This window comes from Aquarana catesbeiana, linkage group LG11, assembly GCF_042186555.1.
Source record: "Aquarana catesbeiana isolate 2022-GZ linkage group LG11, ASM4218655v1, whole genome shotgun sequence".
NCBI classification, from domain to species: domain Eukaryota; kingdom Metazoa; phylum Chordata; class Amphibia; order Anura; family Ranidae; genus Aquarana; species Aquarana catesbeiana.
The window spans coordinates 164311211-164329615 of record NC_133334.1 but is presented as its reverse complement, the minus strand read 5'-3'; the positions used below and the strand labels follow the sequence as shown (position 1 = coordinate 164329615).

Genomic DNA, 18405 nt, shown 5'->3' with positions numbered 1-18405 from the left:
AGAGTGTTCTGCTGACAGTTTTTTTCATTTAATCCACTGGGTTGAACGGAAAAAAACTCAGTGTGTACCAGACTTTAGACTAAGTATTAAACATAAATAGGTAATTACACTCTCAGCCAAAATGACAGAGAAAAGCATCTTGCCTTATATTCTGATATACTATATGTGCACTGTAAATGGTGTAAGTGTAGCGCTAAATCTGATCAATACTCTATTTCCTCAATAAATGCCTAATGTACATATCCAAAAAACCTCTATGATCAATGGTACTAATTACCAGAATAAATTAACAACAAATTGACTAAATTGTGCATCCAAAAAACACATGCACTTGTGAGTGAAATGTTCCCCAACACAAATGTTTAGGTATGCTTTCAAACATATTGCCACAAAGTTTTGTCCAGGTTATTCAATATGAATATGCGTGATGATGCCAGTATGTCTGACTCTACCCTACATGTGTCATCAAATGATGACATCCTCAGGGGCTCAAACAAGCATTGATCATCACACACTTACTGTACATAGTATTCCTCAAGGAGTCAGTCTCTCTGCAAACTGCATTTAAAACGATAGATTAACATGAATACAATACAATCGTGATAATAATTCATATAATACGCACAAACAAAACATCAACACCTCCATGAGAAATTTTGACATACAATATTTTTATCAGTGATAATAATCAAATAGTGTTTAACATAACTATATATATAAAAAAAAGAAAAGTGAACTTTTTCTTCATATATATCTCCTTATGCATTACAACTTTAAATTTCCACCAGCTAAAATCAGTAACAAGACTCGATGTTTTATCATTATATGCCATTAAACATTAGGGGGGAATAGAAACAGTAAGAATAGCACTTAAAGAAAATGAAGCTTACTCAAGAAGACAGATTTCATATGTTTTTGTGTGTAATATTTATATCGGAGACTATTTGCATGTGATGATGGTTGGATTCATTAAGTGGGATTTACTAAAATGGGTGCACATATAATCTGGTGTAGCTGTACATAGTACCCAATCAGCTTCTAACTTCAGCTTATTCAATTATGCTTTGACAATAAGGCCCGGTTCACACTGGTGTGACATGCGCTCCAACTTTGAGAGTGTGAAGTTGCATGACATGTAAAAATCAATGTTTCCCTATTAGAGCCATCTTAACTGGTCTGACTTGTGTCAGTCCAACTTTGGAAAAGGTTCCTGCACTACTTTGGTCCAACTTCTGTCCGACTTCAGCCCGACTTCAGCCATAGAAGTGAATGGAAGTTGGATCCTCATCTTGATTGTGATTTGGATCTGACATTACAGGAAGATTACACAGGCATTCCCTGAAGTTGCTTCTATGTCATGTCAAAGTCACGCTGAAGTCACCTGGCAAACTCGCGCGACTTTCATGCTGGAGCAGTATGAACCCGGCCTAAAAACTAGAAGCTGATTGGTTACTATACACAGCTGCACCAGTTTTAGTAAGTCTCCCACATGGTCTATGCCTATTTGTTGAGGAATTGGTTGTTTGCATTGTCTAAATGAATGTACAATGAATGTTTTATTATTATTACCTAAAAAATATGTTTATATTATTGTATTCACTTACCTTTTTTTTTTTTTTTTTTTTTTTTTTGCTTTTTAGAAGCTTGGATACTGTATCACCCCAGAAAATGAATATTATCTTGTTCAGCAAGGAGACATAAGGCAGTTTAAGGTGGGATTGCAACTAGCTTTTGAGCTATTGGAGCTTAATTCCTCAATTTCTATTATTACTGATTGCATGCTCAGTGTGGCCTGTAAAGCTAGATTCTCACATGATTCATCAAAGAGGAACAAGTTATAGGTGTTATTAATACAAAGAGTTTTCAATTTTTCCTGTATTTAAATCCCAAACTTTTTCCACTTTGACTTGGGTAGGAAATACTTAAAAGCCGTTTTTTGCCCTCTATATCCCATTTGAGCTATTTTTATTCATTTATTAGCCTGTAGATACAATAGGATATGGGAGAAAATGTTGCCAAAGTGTGTTAAATCCCATCTTAGACAGTTGTCACTATAATAAGTATCCCCATTGGAAGGTGATCCCTCTATTTTGTTATAGTGACAACTGAGACGTTTGGATTTTTCTGCACTTTAAGGGTGCTTTAACATTAGGCGTCGGCAGTAAAGCCCCGCTATTTTTAGCGGCGTTTTACCATCATTTTTTCGGCCGCTAGCGGGGTGCTTTTAACCCCCGCTAGCGGACGAAAAAGGGTTAAAACCGATGCATCGGCACCTTACCGTCAGTTTGGAGGCACTGCCCATTGATTGCAATGGGCAGGGGCGCTTTAGGAGCGGTGTACACCGCTCCTACAGCGCTGCAAAGATGCTGCTTGCAGGACTTTTTTTACCATCCTGCAAGCGCACCGCTCCAGTGTGAAAGTACTTGGGTACCATACAGGTGCTATTTTTAGCACTGTAGCGCCTGTAAAGCCCCTCAGTGTGAAAGCAGTCTAAGTGCCAGTGGCAATGGTCACCAGGACAAATAGGGAGGGCAAATCTCGCCAGCAGGAACACAGTCAAAATAAAAGAAATGACAGTGGATCTAGCCACTCAGCACTATATCCAAAACTAATGACACATTTTGGCTTATTTACAATATTACAGCCCAACTGAAGTCTCTCACCTTCTTACTTTAGTCCTGCTCTATTTAATAATTTTTAAATACAGGGTCATTTTCATTAGGAAAAGTTGACCAGATCATGGAGTGCAGTTGGCAGCATGTCAAAGTGGAATGTTTTAGTACAATGTCTAGCTGGCTAAAAAAAATCTCTGCAATTTAATTTAGAATTTTGTTCTTCACAAATGTAGTTCTTCGGCACCTTAAAGGTGATTTAGAGGTTTACTGTCCCTTTAACTAGTTTGTTTGGGCCAAGGTGGCCCAAATTAACTATTTTCTACACTAGCAAGTACGTCTGCTGGGCACGCTGTATAAACTGTATGTAGCCTCAGCTACATAAAATACTATATACAGCCTTTTTTTCAAGCAGTGAGACAAGAACTTCCTGTTTCACGGTCGGAAACAAAACTAAGTTGGTCTAAGCACTGCTCAGCCAATCATTGGCAGCTTTATATTCTCTGAATACAAAGCTTCCTTTGATTGGCAAAGACAGGAATCAGAACATCATCCACCATCCAAAGCTAATCAGAGGAAGCTTTGTATTCATTCAGAGAATACAAATCTTGGCCCAAACTAAATCGTTAAAGGGACAGTAAACTTGGAGAGCATCTTTAAAGTGTATTTCCACTTTTGCAGTCAAATTGGAGAAAACTCAACTATGTTTGTAATGTGTTCCTATTTTTACAGCATACCTAAAAAAACATTCTTTTGAATTAACCGTTACATTTTTATGTTTCAGAGGAGAAGGTGTGAAGGCTGGCTGCTAGCATTTTTTTTAGCTAGATCAGCATAATCTGTCCCAATAGCTGGGCTGGGAACAGGCTCCAGTTCTCATTAACCTTTTGTTAAGACAGACATACAAACAGAAATCTAGCAGAAGTGATAAGATATCATCTGCCTGCAATATAAAGACAGGGTTAAGCCGGCCACAGAGTGCAATTTGATTCCCTTGATACCTCATTCAAAACACTGACTGTATTGATGGGGGAATCCCTCCCCTACTGTGCTATTGTGCTCTTTTAGGTTCTGCTATGTGAATGGGGATATGTTGACATATATAATGTAGGTATTTTCCGATGCAGCTTTAAAAGTGGAAATACCCTTTACGCTGATGAAAAGATATCATGCATTCTCACAGTACCCCATGCCTTGGTACAGGAGCACCGTTGGCCTTCAATAATAAATAAGTAAATAAATACAATGAAAAAAAATAATAACCATTTTAATAGTGCAGAGATGCAAAGTGGTGTATATATAAAAAAAAATACATTTAACTGAGTGCTATGAATAAAGAAGAACATTTAAACTCATCTCCAGCACTTTGTAAAATAAAAAAAAGCAGCTCTCATTGCAATGCTTACCCCAGCACTTGCCATTGCTCTGTGATTCAGCATTGGTACTCTTTCTGGTTGAATGACACTTCCTGTGATCCCAAGGTGTTGAGCACCTGTCCTATGGGGATGCATAATCAAACTGACCAGGCTCACAGCAGATTGCTGCAAAGAACAGCACCATCATTACATTTTGCCATTCTTTTCAGGACCCTCTACTTTCTAGAGGAGGAGTGGACCATAACAAGCAGGAGGAAATGTGTCCAGCCTGGATTTGGGCTTTTAATGCAAAATGCAATATATTGTGCAAAAAAAACCTAAATCTAAATTCAAGTGAATTTACTTTCTTTGTGTGTCCATACAGTCCAAATCAAATAAATTTATGAAAAAACAGATGCATTATAAAACCATAGGAAAAAGTTCACTGAGATCATAAATATATAAAATTTATGTATACAATAAATACATATGTAAAAATATGAGAATCATATAATAAATATACTTGTTGTTAACAATCTTAGATAATAAAATAATAATAATAAATGTACATGATTTTTCAGGAAAAAAATGGGCATTTATTATTATTTTTTTTTTACAGGAAATTGCAAACATTGCACCTGCGTTCAGTGGAATGTGGGTTGCAATGTCAGGCTCCTGTACACTATCCCTTCAGCTTACTGTCCAAACCTCCATACGTGTTTTCAGTTAGGAAACTGGAGGAAGAATGAATTGACTATGAGCGTGTTGATTAACGCACTTGTAGTCTATTCAAAAATAGAAGTCCGGCAGGCACGGTGGCAGACGGGACTTATAGGTTTATTCATTTAAAAAATCTCTGCAAATAAATGCCATGTCTGTGTGGGCAGAGCCCCACACAGTCGCATTGATTTTAAATGTGACAGCAACTAAAGGAGACAGGAACCGCAGGCAGCTGTCATGGGGGGGGGGATTCAGGGGGTATAAGGAGGTAGTGCTTTGGAACGCTACATGTTACACTCTAATTTCAGGCGTATTGTGTAACATAATCCTAAAAGTGATCTTAGCCTTTAATTTTAGAATATGTTATTTCATTCCATAAATATATTTTATACTGCCAATCTGATGCTATTGTAAATGCCACCCCCTATCACTGCCACCAGAAAGTTACCATATTCGCCATAAATTACTTAATAGCAATATTGTAAACCTGTTTTTTTTTTTAAACCACAACTATTAGTTATCTAATCCACAGCATGTGTTTTACTACAGCTGAAGCACTGGCTGTCTTTATGAGAAACAAGAGAGAAGACAAAATAAAGTATTAATACTTTGGACTAGATCAATTTGAAGATACGGTTGACTATTCAAAACAACGTTGGGTATCTGTTCAATGCATCCTTTACATGATTTTTATTCTTATATCACAATGTTAACTTAAATGTCTTCAGTCTGATGTTAGTGATAACATAATATATTTGCTGAGATAGGTTAAAATGTTCTGAATATACATTCTGCAGTTGTTTCATTAGCCGCCATATTAAAACTACCTCTATAATTTGTCTGTAATGTACAGTTTAATGCAATTATTTCTTTTTTGACATGTAACTTACATTATTATTATATACAGCTATATTCTTTGTTTAAATTATACAAAAAAAAACTTTTTTCTGAACATCGAGTGTTGATTTAGTTATTGCGTTTGTTGGTTTTCATATATTGTTACTGTTATATGTTCCAAGAAAAACAGTTGTCCTATAAAAGTATCTTTATTCCAGACCGGAAAACAACTCACTAAGCCTTTAAGTAGAAGGAAAAGCTAAAATAACCCACGTTTAAAATGTCGACTCCCCATTGCTAATACACATACACAGTTTGTAATAAACTCCAGTATAAATACCTGTTGTTAATCTTTTTCCAAGCAGTCACATGACTGCAAAGCTCTGGCATCTCTCTGTATATGTGTGAACCGACAATGAGGCTGGATTACACTTCAGCCACTCATTTACACTGAGGAGGTGGAGCTTAGCAGTCACATGACCGCTTGGAAGAAGATAATAAAAGGTATTTATACTGAGGGTTTTTACAAACTGTATGCAGCATGTAAAAAAGTAGTGGGGAGGCAACATTTTAAACTTGGGTTAATTTAGCCTTTACCTCTGTTTTACTAGCCAAACCAATTCGGAGGAAAAGGAGGAGGTTCCAAAACCAACAAATCAGATTTGCTGCTTTATATTCAGTGTAATGCCCCGTACACACGGTCGGATTTTCCGATGGAAAATGTCCGATCGGAGCGTGTTGTCGGAAATTCCGACCGTGTGTGGGCTCCATCGGACATTTTCCATCGGATTTTCCGACACACAAAGTTGGAGAGCAGGAGATAAAATTTTCCGACAACAAAATCCGTTGTCGGAAATTCCGATCGTGTGTACACAAATCCGACGGACAAAGTGCCACGCATGCTCAGAATAAATAAAGAGATGAAAGCTATTGGCCACTGACCCGTTTATAGTCCCGACGTACATGTTTTACGTCACCGCGTTTAAAACGATCGGATTTTCCGACAACTTTGTGTGACCGTGTGTATGCAAGACAAGTTTGAGCCAACATCCGTCGGAAAAAATCCTAGGATTTTGTTGTCGGAATGTCCAAACAAAGTCCGACCGTGTGTACGGGGCATAAGAGAATGACCTTTGAACCATCTAATATGGTACTGCTACACTTCACAAATGAAAATCATAGTTAAAGAATAAACGTATATCTCAACCAAAAACACTATAAAAGCAACATGCTGGATATACATGCATACATACATTTATTATATCAAAAGGTTACAGCTGCATCACATACAGTGCCTTGAAAAAGTATTCACACCCCTTGACATACTCCACATTTTGTCATGTTACAACTAAAAACTTAAATGTATTGTATTTTTGGAGGATTTTATGTGATAGACCAACACAAAGTGGCACATAATTGTGAAGTGGAAGGACAATGGTTTTCAAAATTGTTTACAAATAAATATGTGAAAAGTGTGGCGTGCATTTGTATTTAGCCCCCTTTACTCTGATACCTCTAACTAAAATCCAGTGGAACCAATTGCCTTCAGAAGTCGCCTAATTAGTAAATAGAGTCCACCTGTGTATAATTTAATCTCCATATGAACACAGCTGTTCTGTGAAGCCCTCAGAGGGTTGTTAGAGAACATTAGTGAACAAACATGAAGGCCAAGGAACACACCAGACAGACAGGTCAGGGATAAAGTTGTGGAGAAGTGTAAAGCAGGGTTAGGTTTTAAAAAAAATATTCCAAGCTTTGAACATCTCACAGAGCACTGTTCAATCCATCATCCGAAAATGGAAAAAGAATGGCAAAAGTGCAAACCAACCAAGACACAGCCGTCCACCTAAACTGACAGACCCGGCAAGGAGAGCATTAAAGCAAAACTCCGGGATTTTCAAAAAATTCCCCATTAGTACACCCCCCACACACACAAACAACTAAGCAGTTATTACATTTGTGAAATTTCTTACCATTTAAGAGAGATGTCTGATTGAATTTTCAGCTCTGTGATTCAAAAAATGCAGCCTGTATTCTGGAAGGGAGGATCTCTTAGAACAGTGATTGCATCATATCACCTCTTCTCTCTCTCTAAACTGTAATCAGCCTACATTTGCCATGAATCCTTAGGATTGCAGTGAATGTCGGAGGTACACTAGGCTTGTACATGTAAATGTGAACTCGCCCACTTCAACATAAATGACACCCCTCATTCTGCAGCCAGCAAGTCATACTGCCCAGTAACACATGGTATGATAAGTTACAGCCTTATAAATACAAAGCATTTTATTATAAATGCATATTAATATAATATTAATTTAATGCATTTAATATATATGCAAACCAGTGCAACGTGTTCGTGTCCACCAGTGCAGCTTATCAGGGACCACCAGTGCCTAATGTCAGGGACCACCAGGGCCGCATGTCAGGGACCAACAGTGCCGAATTTCAGGGACCAACAGTGCCAAATGTCAGGGACCAACAGTGCCGCACGTCAGGGACCACCAGTGCTGCATATCAGGGACCACGAGTGCATATTATCAGTTCCCATCAGTGCTGTGTCACCAGTGAAGATTATCAGTGCCCATCAGTGTGGTGTCACCAATGCCTTATCAGTGCCCATCAGTGCGGAGTCACCAATGCCTTATCAGTGCCCATCAGTGTGGTGTCACCAGTGCCTTATCAGTGCCCATCAGTGCAGAGTCACCAGTGCCTTATCAGTGCCCATCAGTGCGGTGACACCAGTGTCTTATCAGTCCCCATCAGTGCGGTGTCACCAGTGCCTTATCATTGCCCATCAGTGCGGTGTCACCAGTGCCTTATCAGTGCCCATCATTGCAGAGCAGAGATAGTTACAGCATCTCGAGCTGACAAGTCTGTATGTGAAAGCACCGCTCGTCCTACAGCCTCACCTCCCCGCACCAGAATTGTGATAGACAGCGCAGAGCGCACTGTTCCAATGTGCAGGGAGGAGGAGGAGGGAGCAGAGGAGGAGGACACCACCTCTATGGGCGGTACAGACCAGGGGCTGTGAAACCCCCTCCGCTCACTACAGTGAGCCAGGCGGAAGTACAACTCCCTGCTCGCTTTCAGAGGACTACAAGGGGGGCATGTCAGACCACTGGCTGAGGTTACTGGAGGTATAGAAGCCAGCGGTCTTGCAAACAGGAAACCACCAGGCAATAAAGTTTTTTCAGCAAGTTCAGTAGGCTATAGCAGAGGAACTAAAGAGCTCAGAAGAACATGGCTGACATAGTTGGTGAAGGTAGGAGATCAGCAACGAGATTATGAAAAAAGTTTTTGCCTGGGGTTCTGCTTTAATCAGAGAAGAAGCCAAGAGGCTCATGGTAACTCTGGAGGAGCTGCAGAGATCCACAGCTCAGGTGGGAGAATCTGTCCACAGGTCAACTATTAGTTGTGCACTCCACAAATCTGGCCTTTATAGAAGAGTGCCAAGAAGTAGACATGTGAGGTTTGTTTCCTTCCAAAATAATATTCGGACACATTTTTTGTTATTCGGAGATTCGGATATATCCGAATCCCTGAATTGCAATTTAAACCAATTTTACCGAATGCTCCGAATAACGAAACAAAATTCATCCGGATTTCGGAAATTCAGACTGAAATTCGAATCGAACTCCAGTCGAATTCTAACTGTACACATATTGCTGAAATCAAATACTGTGTGTGTTATTAGAGTACCATTTTGAAATAATGCTGTTTTAGTTAAGCCAATGGAGATTTAAATAGTCATTGTAATCATTTGATGAAGATTTTTCTTCTGTTTGTTCACTTGCCATATTCGAATAAAAAAAAAAAAAAAATCGAAAGTTTTTGATTCGGCCGATTCAAAATGTATCGATTCGAACGTTTCGAATCTTAAAAAAATGTAAATTCAAATAAATTTTGAAAAATCTGTAAATTCGAATAGAATTTTAAAAATTCCGAATACGAATTGAACAAATCAACCGAATTTACTGAAACTAAATAACTAGATTAACGAATCTAAATAAAACTAAACTAATTTTATCGTCATGCACATATCTACCAAGAAGAAAACCATTGTTGAAAGAAAGCCATGTGGGGGACACAGCAAACGTGTGGAAGAAAGTGCTCTGGTCAGATGAGACCAAAATTGAAATTTTTGGCCTAAAAGCAAAACGCTATGTGTGGTGGAAAACTAACACTGTACATCACCCTAAACACACCATCCCCACTGTTAAAAACATGGTGGTGACAGCATCATGTTGTGGGGATCCTTTTCTGCAGCAGGGACAGGGAATCTGGTCGGAGTTGATGGGAAGATGGATGGAGCCAAATACAGGGCAATTTTAGAAGAAAACCTGTTAGAGTCTGCAAAAAGACTTGAGCAGAGGTTCACCTTCCAGCAGGACAACAACCCTAAACATATAGCCAGAGCTACAATGGAATGGTTTAGATCAAAGCATATTCATGTGTTAGAATGGCCCAGTCAGAGTCCTGACCTAAATCCAATTGGGAATCTGTGGCAAGACTTAAAAATTGCTGTTCACAGACGCTCTCCATCCAATCTGATAGAGCTTTAGTTATTTTGCAAAGAATGGACAAAAATGTCACGTTCTAGATGTGCAAAGCTGGTAGAGACATCCCCAAAAAGACTTGCAGCTGTAATTGCATCGAAGGGTGGTTCTACAGAGTATTTACTCAGAGGGGATGAATACAAATGCATGCCACACTTTTCAGATATTTATTTGTAAAAAATTTGAAAAACCAATTATAATTTTCCTTCCACTTCACAATTATGTGCCACTTTGTGTTGGTCTATCACATAAAATCCCAATAAAATACATTCACTTTTTCAAGGCACTGTAAATAACTTATCTGACCATCCATATGGTATAATGGTTTGCAAAATATAGGCAAGAGCTATCAGAGTATCGAAACTAGAAAAAGGTGCCATGGTCCAACGAATGCCAAAAAGAAGTCATCAAGAGGTGCTGGGATTTCAACACTATCTTATTCAGCAGGCTGGAGAAACTAAATCTATTAAAAAAAATCGGACTTGTTCTGGAAAGGCTGCTCACGTAAAACAAGGTCCCTCTCTGGTTGGAACCTAGAAAGTTCAAAGCAATAAATATACAACATGAGCATCAGACCAAATAGTAAAGGAGTGCAAATGTTCACCATATGATTACATACAACAGCCAATGCTTTTTGTGGGCCAACAACACTCCCTTTAATAAATACAGTAAAAGGTGTTTAAACACATCAAATTGTATTATATATGCACATATATATGATTAAAGAAGAACTCCAGCTTTTCCTCCATAAAACAGATGCATTGTGCATGTAAATTAATCACAACCCCGGTGTCAGATTTTTACCTACTTTAGCTGTAAAAAGCAGGTTTCTGTGTCTGTGATGTCACTCCTCCTGGCTGACTTTCAAAGTTCTTTGACTTCCTGTTGACTTCCTGTCTCCTTCCTGTACCAGTCCTGATACTACATGTCCCATGATCCTTTGAGCCTCTGTAGTTTCAGGGCAGGCTTTGGGAGTCACTTATACCAGTTCTGGGAGTTGATGTGGGTGGGTCCTAGGGTTACTATGGGTGTTTCTGGGTCTTCATGGGGGTGGTGAAAGGGGAGTATTGCAATTCTGCTCTCACCATTCACACTTCATTCCTCTCTACAGTGAACATAGCAGGAAGTGTAACCTTACACACCAACTCTTGGACAAGAAATGTGCTATTCTAGTTATAAAGGGCACACAAATTTAAGACTGAGCTCATGATTATGTTTTTTTTCTGCTCTGATCTCACTCTTATTAACAGAGAACCAGCAAATTGTCTTTGTTGAAGGCATGCTTTGTAAGCATGGTGCTTAAAAGTTTTGGGAGGGGCGCAAAATTTTTTTGAAAAAAAATCAATTGCAACCACTGTGCCATCAAACGTAGCCACTGTGCCATCAAACGCTGCCACTGTGCCCATCAAACGCTGTCACTGTGCTCATCAAATGCTGCCACTGTGCCTATCAATTGCAGCCACTGTGCCATCAAACGCAGCCGCTGTGACATCAAATGCTGCCACTGTGCCCATCAAACTCTGCCACTGTGCCCATCAAACGTTGCCACTGGGTCCATCAAACGCAGCCACTTTGCCAAATTCTGCCACTGTGCCCATCAAACGCTGCCACTGTGCCATCAAACGCTGCCACTGTGTCCATCAAATGCAGCCACTTTGCCAAATTCTGCCACTGTGCCCATCAAACGTTGCCACTGTGCCATCAAACGCTGCCACTGTGTCCATCAAACGCAGCCACTTTGCCAAATTCTGCCACTGTGCCATCAAACGCTGCCACTGTGTCCATCAAACGCAGCCACTTTGCCAAATTCTGTCACTGTGCCCATCAAACACTGCCACTGTGCCAAAGCTGCCACTGTGCCCATCAAACGCTGCCACTGTGCCATCAAACGCAGCCACTGTGCAAATCAAACTCTGCCACTGTGCCCATCAAATGCTGCCACTGTGCCAATCAAATGCTGCCAGTGTGCCCATTAAACGCTACCAGTGTGCCCATCAGATGCTGGGAGTGTGCCCATCATATGCTGCCAGTGTGCCCATTTAATGCTGCCAGTGTGCCCATCAAATGCTGCCAGTTTGCTCATTAAATGCTGCCAGTGTGCCCACCAAATGCTGCCAGTGTGCCCTTGAATGCCCCCAGTGTGACCCCCGCCCACTCGCCATCTGTCCACCACTTACCCTGTCTTGGTGGCGCAGCGGGTGACGGCGATGAGCGGGGTCCTTCGTGCGTCTCCTGCCGTCCTCATCTCCTGTCCTCTCCTCCTGATAGGCATCCAGTAGCGGCGCCTGTCATTTCAGCTTGGTGACAGGTAACAGACCCGAGCACCTGATTAGTGGAGAGGCGGTTCAGTGTTAGGAAAGCAAATATTCATTCGCTTCATGCATTCATTCAATACGCCAAGTATGGCGCTCGCTGTTTACCTTTTTTGACGCCTATTAGAGCCTATGGCTCTAATCATGTGCTTCAAAAAAAATTACCCCGTCGCTGTAATTCAGGCGCCCGTTGCCCCAAAAGGGGCCGGGCACCTGAATAGGGGGTGGCAGCAGCGGCCATAGATAGATTCACGCAGAGCATGAATCTATCTATTGGTGATAGAGGGGGTGGCAGGAGTGCGGGGGTGGCGCCTGTGCGCACTTATGGATGCACCGCCACTGGTGTATACAGTGTTTTGCACACACACAACACACACAAAACTCTATTTAGTCACACACAAATCTTTGGTTGTTGTAAAGTGTATGTGTAGTCACTAAACACACTAAAATTATGATGAGCATAAATGTGCACACCTTCTACACAAAGTGTGAATGGGGCCCCAGATGCAAGGGATCACTACCATACTGGAATCATTGCAGTCTTAGAGCTTGTTTAAATTTATGGTGTAAAAATGCAACACATCCACAAGGGGCAGTTGCTGGGGGTGAACACATGCCACGACTGTGATACTCTGCTTCATGGGTGTGGTGGGAACTATACCTCCAGTTGTGCTTGGTGGACACTACTGCCTGCCAGATACAACTGATTCTAGTGAATGGAGCCGCACTGCAACTGCACACAATATGCATGTTTGCAGTGCAGTACTGCAGCATTTAGGGGGTTAAAATAGGTGATAAGGAGGTGATACAACTCCTTCTCACTGCCTGTCAAATGTTTTCTGAAGAGTGATCCGAATGCAGATCACTCTTCAGTCTGCAAAGCAGGTGTAAATGTGTCATTCCTGTCTTGCAGCATGCCAAAGAATAATGGCTTACTGCTTGTATATGAATCACTTCACAGAGAGCTGGGCTTTGGGAGGGTGGGATCTGAGAGGTGGGACTCTCGCCGTTCACACTGGTCAGCATAATTAACTGGGCAGCACTGAATTCTAATTGTAATCCATTCAATCCTGCCCAGCAGCAGCACAGCTAGCTTCCAGAACAGGAGGTTTCCTGTAGGTGTGAATGGGTGGGACTGAATGCTAATTATGATGTATTCAATCTCACCCATCATCAGAGCTGTGAAGGAAGTTACATCATTTGCACAGTCTCAAAGACTACAGAGGGGTGTGTTTTAGGCTAGAGATGCAGCAGGAAGTGGCTATGGAAGCGACTCAGTCTACAGTAGACTATACAGAATGTCACATGATACAAAACCACAGCTAAACCCAGAATATCAGAGGATCTGCAGCAGTGATGGCTCGGTCGGGTCACCCACACCCCCACTTCATCCAGCCCCGCACTTACCCCAACTAGGTTCCGGGTGGGCATCTCCTTTGCATCACCGCGGCTTCCGCCATGCGTCTCCTCCCCCTTCCTTCTAGGTGTCCAATAGGATCGCCTGTTCTTTCAGCCAATCAGGTGACGGGTCTTAGGACCCGCTTCCTGATTGACCGGGAGGAGGATCAGTGTGAGAATAGCGAATATTAGAGTTAGCCTCTGGCTCTAATTACATGCTTAAAAAAAAACACCCCCCCAATTGGAATCCATGCGCCAGTGCCCTGCATGTAGATTAGGGGGCCGGATGCATGGATAGGGCACGGTGCCGTACGCCCCTAATGGATGGGCCACCACTGATCTGCAGACGGCAGAGCAACATGGTACAGAGGTATGATCTATGCTGGGACTAACCGTTCCATTCAGTTCTAGTGAAAAGAAAGTTGAAGTTTAGCTGTAAATTAACAATTATCATTTAAGAAAATAATGTGTTAGCTCTAAAGCTGGGTTCACACTATTGCGAACAGGATGTGGATTCCCCAAAAATTTGGGCTGAAATCAGACTTAAGACTGTGAATGGGAACGCACCGGACCCCTGCTGTGAACCGCATGAAAAGAAAAGTGTGAACCCAGCTTTAAAGTGGTTGTAAACCCACTAAAAAAGACTAAAAAACCCTACAAGACAAACACATAATGAGCTAGTATGCATAGCATACTAGCTCATTATGAAATACTCACCTTAGATCGAAGCCCCAGCAGCGGTTCCAGTACACAGCTCCCGGAGTTACTTCCGGGTATCACGGGATCCAGCGCTGTTAATAGGCCAGAGGTGTCAATCCCCGGTAACGTCACACTAGCTGAAGCAATGGCACGCACGTGCCATTGCTTCAGTATGCATGTGCCGATGATGTCGGCACATGCTGATACAGGGAATATTTCCTAAACTGTGCAGGTTTAGGAGATATCCGGGGTAGCTACATGTAAGCCTTATTATAGGCTTACCTGTAGTAAAAAGTGGATTGTAAGGGTTTACAACCTCTTTAACCGCTTCCCAACCAGCCGCCACAGTTGTACTGCGGCAGAATGGCACGGGCAGGCGAAACGCCGTTATGTTACGTTGGGTGCGCACCCCTTCGGCGGCCGCAACGATCAAATTCGATCCAGAACCAATCAATCCCCAGGCCCAGGCCAATTAAATCTGGCCTGGACCTGGTGATCGCTCCTGGCAAATGAGATTCTTTCCCTGCATGTGTAAGTGTAAACACAGCAGGGGAAGTGATGTCATCTCTCCTCGTGTCGGTCTTTTCCATTCCAGACCGAGGATAGAGAGCATCTCAGAGTAAGTGCACCAACACTACATTGACACCAGTTCACGTAGGCACACATTTCACCCCCCGACAATCACCCCCCCCCAGTTAACCCCTTCACCCACTGTCACTGTGTCACCCAGTGCAGCATTCAGATTTTTTTCTTATCGCTGTACTGGTGTCATTAGTGACACTAATCAGTGTTAGGGTAATTAGTGGTAGGCCCAGATAGGTCTAGGGACCCCCCCAATAAAGGTTTAACCCCTTGATCACCCCCTGTCAACAGTGATCACTGTATAAGTGTCACGGGTGACGCAGGTTAGCTAGATTTTTTTTTATAGCGTCAGGGCACCCGCCATATTTTACCCAATAAAGGTTTAACCCCCTGATCACCCGGCGGGTGATCAAAGTTAGGTTTTAGCGTCAGATAGGGTCTGCGTCGCCCCAGGCAGCATCAGATTAGTGCCAGGAGCGCTAACACCCACACACGCACTATACGCCTCCCTTAGTAGTATAGTGTCTGAACAGATCAATATTTGATCTGATCAGAACTATATTAGCGTCCCCAGCAGTTTATGGTTTCCAAAAATGCAGTGTTAGCGGGATTAGCCCAGATACCTGCTAGCACCTGCGTTTAGCCCCTCCACCCAGCCCAGTCCACCCAAGTGCAGTATCAGTCGATCACTGTCACTTACAAAAACACAACACACATAACTGCAGTATTCGCAGAGTCAGGCCTGATCCCTGCGAACGCTAACAGTTTTTTTGGAAGCGTTTGAATCAGTCGCTGACAATCAGGTGCTTTTTTTACTGTACCAGTAAATTTAGAGACCAAAATGTCTACACGTTTCTGAGCATGACAGATTTTGAAGAGGAAGTCACTCATCTGTCAGATTCAGGCTCAGAATACAAACCTGTAGACAGTAGCAGCACCCCGACAGATAGCTCTGACGACGGAGTTGTGGTCCCTGCCAAGGTCAGGCATACCAGACCCCGTTCTTCTGCTGTCGTGAGGTGCAAGAACCACAGGGCTCTCGTATGGAGCAGAGAGCCAGTACTAGCGCCGCTCATCCTTCTGGTGAACTGGCAAGCACCAGCGGCCTAGTACATCCTGGTCGTACATCCAGCACTGCAGTATCACGTGGTGACGTGGCGAGTCCCATAAGTGCAGTTCAAGCTGGCAAGGTGGCTAGCATGAGTAGTGTCCCACTGCTGCCAAGAAGAAGACAAAGACAGGACCATCAAGCCCATAGTGCCCTTCCTACTGCATTCGCCAATCCTAATTGGGAGCCCACCACTTATGCAGTACCCATACTTCCCCCATTCACTGGCCAACCCAGAATTTAGGTGGAAACAGTTGATTTTACGTCACTTGATTTTTATTCACTGTTTTTCACCAAAGATCTCTATAGATCTATTGTGGACCAAAGCAATTTATATGCTGGTCAATTAATCGCCGCTAATCCCCAGCTGACCCTTGCCAGAGATTGGAAACCAATTACGGTTTCTGAATTTAAGACCTTCTTGGGCCTATCCCTCCTCATGGGAATAACTAAAAAGAGCGAGTTGCTGTCATATTGGTCCACTGACCCAATTCACCAGATGCCCGTGTTCTCTGCCTTCATGACCAGGACACGATATGATCAGATCTTGTGGTTCATGCACTTCAACGATAATGAACTCTGTCGTCCTCAGGGGTGACCCTGAATTTGATCAGCTCTACAAAATTTGGCCCCTCGTAAACCACTTCAACCAACGCTTTGCAGCCTTGTTTACTCCCCATCAAGTTGTCCCTGATTAAGTTTTCTGGCCGCTTGTCATTCAAACAGTATCTTCCCAGCAAGCGTGCCAGATATGGGGTCAAGATGTATAAGCTCTGTGACAGGGCCACAGGCTATACATATAGTTTTATGTTTTACGAGGGAAGAGATAGTTACGTAGAGCTGGAGAACTGCCCAGACTACATAGGGAGCGCTGGTAAGATTGTGTGGGACTTGGTGTCACCCTTATTCAGAAATGGGTACCACTTGTATGTGGACAATTATTACACAAGCGTGCCACTTTTTAGTTACTTGTTTGATCATCAAATTGGTGCATGTGGTACCGTGCGATCTAATCGCAGGGGCTTACCCCAGCGGCTTGTAGATCCCGTCTTAGGCTGGGAGAGAGAGCCTGCTTGAGATGTAATAAATTGCTCGCTGTGAAATGGAGGGATAATAAGAATGTTTTTGTTCTGTTCTCCCTTCACGCAGACACAACGGTCCAAATTCCTATGGCGACTGGTGTTGTGGAGAAACCCCTCCACGAATGTCCACGAATATAACCTTAATATGGGAGGGGTGGACCTCAACGACCAGTTGTTGGCGCTAAACCTAATTGCCCATAAGGCCAGATGCTGGTACAAAAAAATGTCTGCATATTTATTACAATTGGCTCTGCTGAATGCTTTTGTGCTATACAAAGCTTCAGGACGAACTGGATCCTTCCTTAAATTCCAGGAAGAGATCATCACAGCTCTTCTGTTTCCAGAGGGTGCTGTGGCCCAACTTCCCAATCCAAATGTAGTAAGTTGGCTGCATGAGAGGCATTTTCCGCATGTCCTCTCTGGTACCCCTACCCAAAGAAACCCCCAAAGAAGATGTTGTGTCTGTGTAGAAAGCACGGATATAGGCGTGACACCCGCTTTTATTGTCCCTCCTGTCCTGACCAACCTGGTCTTTGCATTGGTGACTGTTTCGAACGCTACTACACACTAGTTGAGTATTAGCGTAGGGTACAGCACTATGCAGTCCTAGGCACACGTACACAGGGTCTCAAAAGATGTGATGGCCATCACATTTTGAGAGACCCTAATCTGCAACGTTCAGTTTACAGCTTTTTTACAGTTTTTATAAAAGTGAAAAAAAAAACACACACAATTACAAAAACACAAAAAAAAATTAAAAGCCAAAGATAGTTGTGGTTTTATTTTTATTCTCTCTCGCTATTGTTCTCTCTCTCTTTTTTTTTTTTAGATTTTATTATGTCAAAAGCAAAAGGCACTTTCAATACAGATATGTATATATACAGTCCTTACAGAGAACATAAACGATTATACAGCTACAGCTACGAACTTTATAGTGTAACTTATATAAAAAATGCTCAGTACGGCTTCCATATTGCCTTTTTTAGTAACTTCCACAAAATAAGGGGAAAAAAAATTAAAAAATAAAAACAAGAACCAAAGAAAAAAACAAATGAAAAACATTTTAACCTGACAGTGCCATTATACCTTTCTCCCGGTATATGACCCTATAACTGTATGCCTTCTACCACTAAGGTTACTT

General features: G+C 42.1%; 1 protein-coding gene across 1 annotated transcript in view; it reads left to right on the top strand.

The window, feature by feature from the left end:
* Positions 1 to 5551, top strand: part of SLC6A2 (solute carrier family 6 member 2) — a 1144495-nt gene extending 1138944 nt beyond the window's left edge. The window contains exons 14-15 of the mRNA XM_073605017.1: positions 1641 to 1712; positions 5237 to 5551. Of these exons, the coding sequence (XP_073461118.1) occupies positions 1641 to 1712; positions 5237 to 5260 (96 nt within the window). The 3' untranslated portion in view covers positions 5261 to 5551. The remainder of the gene's footprint in view (positions 1 to 1640; positions 1713 to 5236) is intronic.
* The last annotated feature ends 12854 nt before the right edge of the window (positions 5552 to 18405 follow it).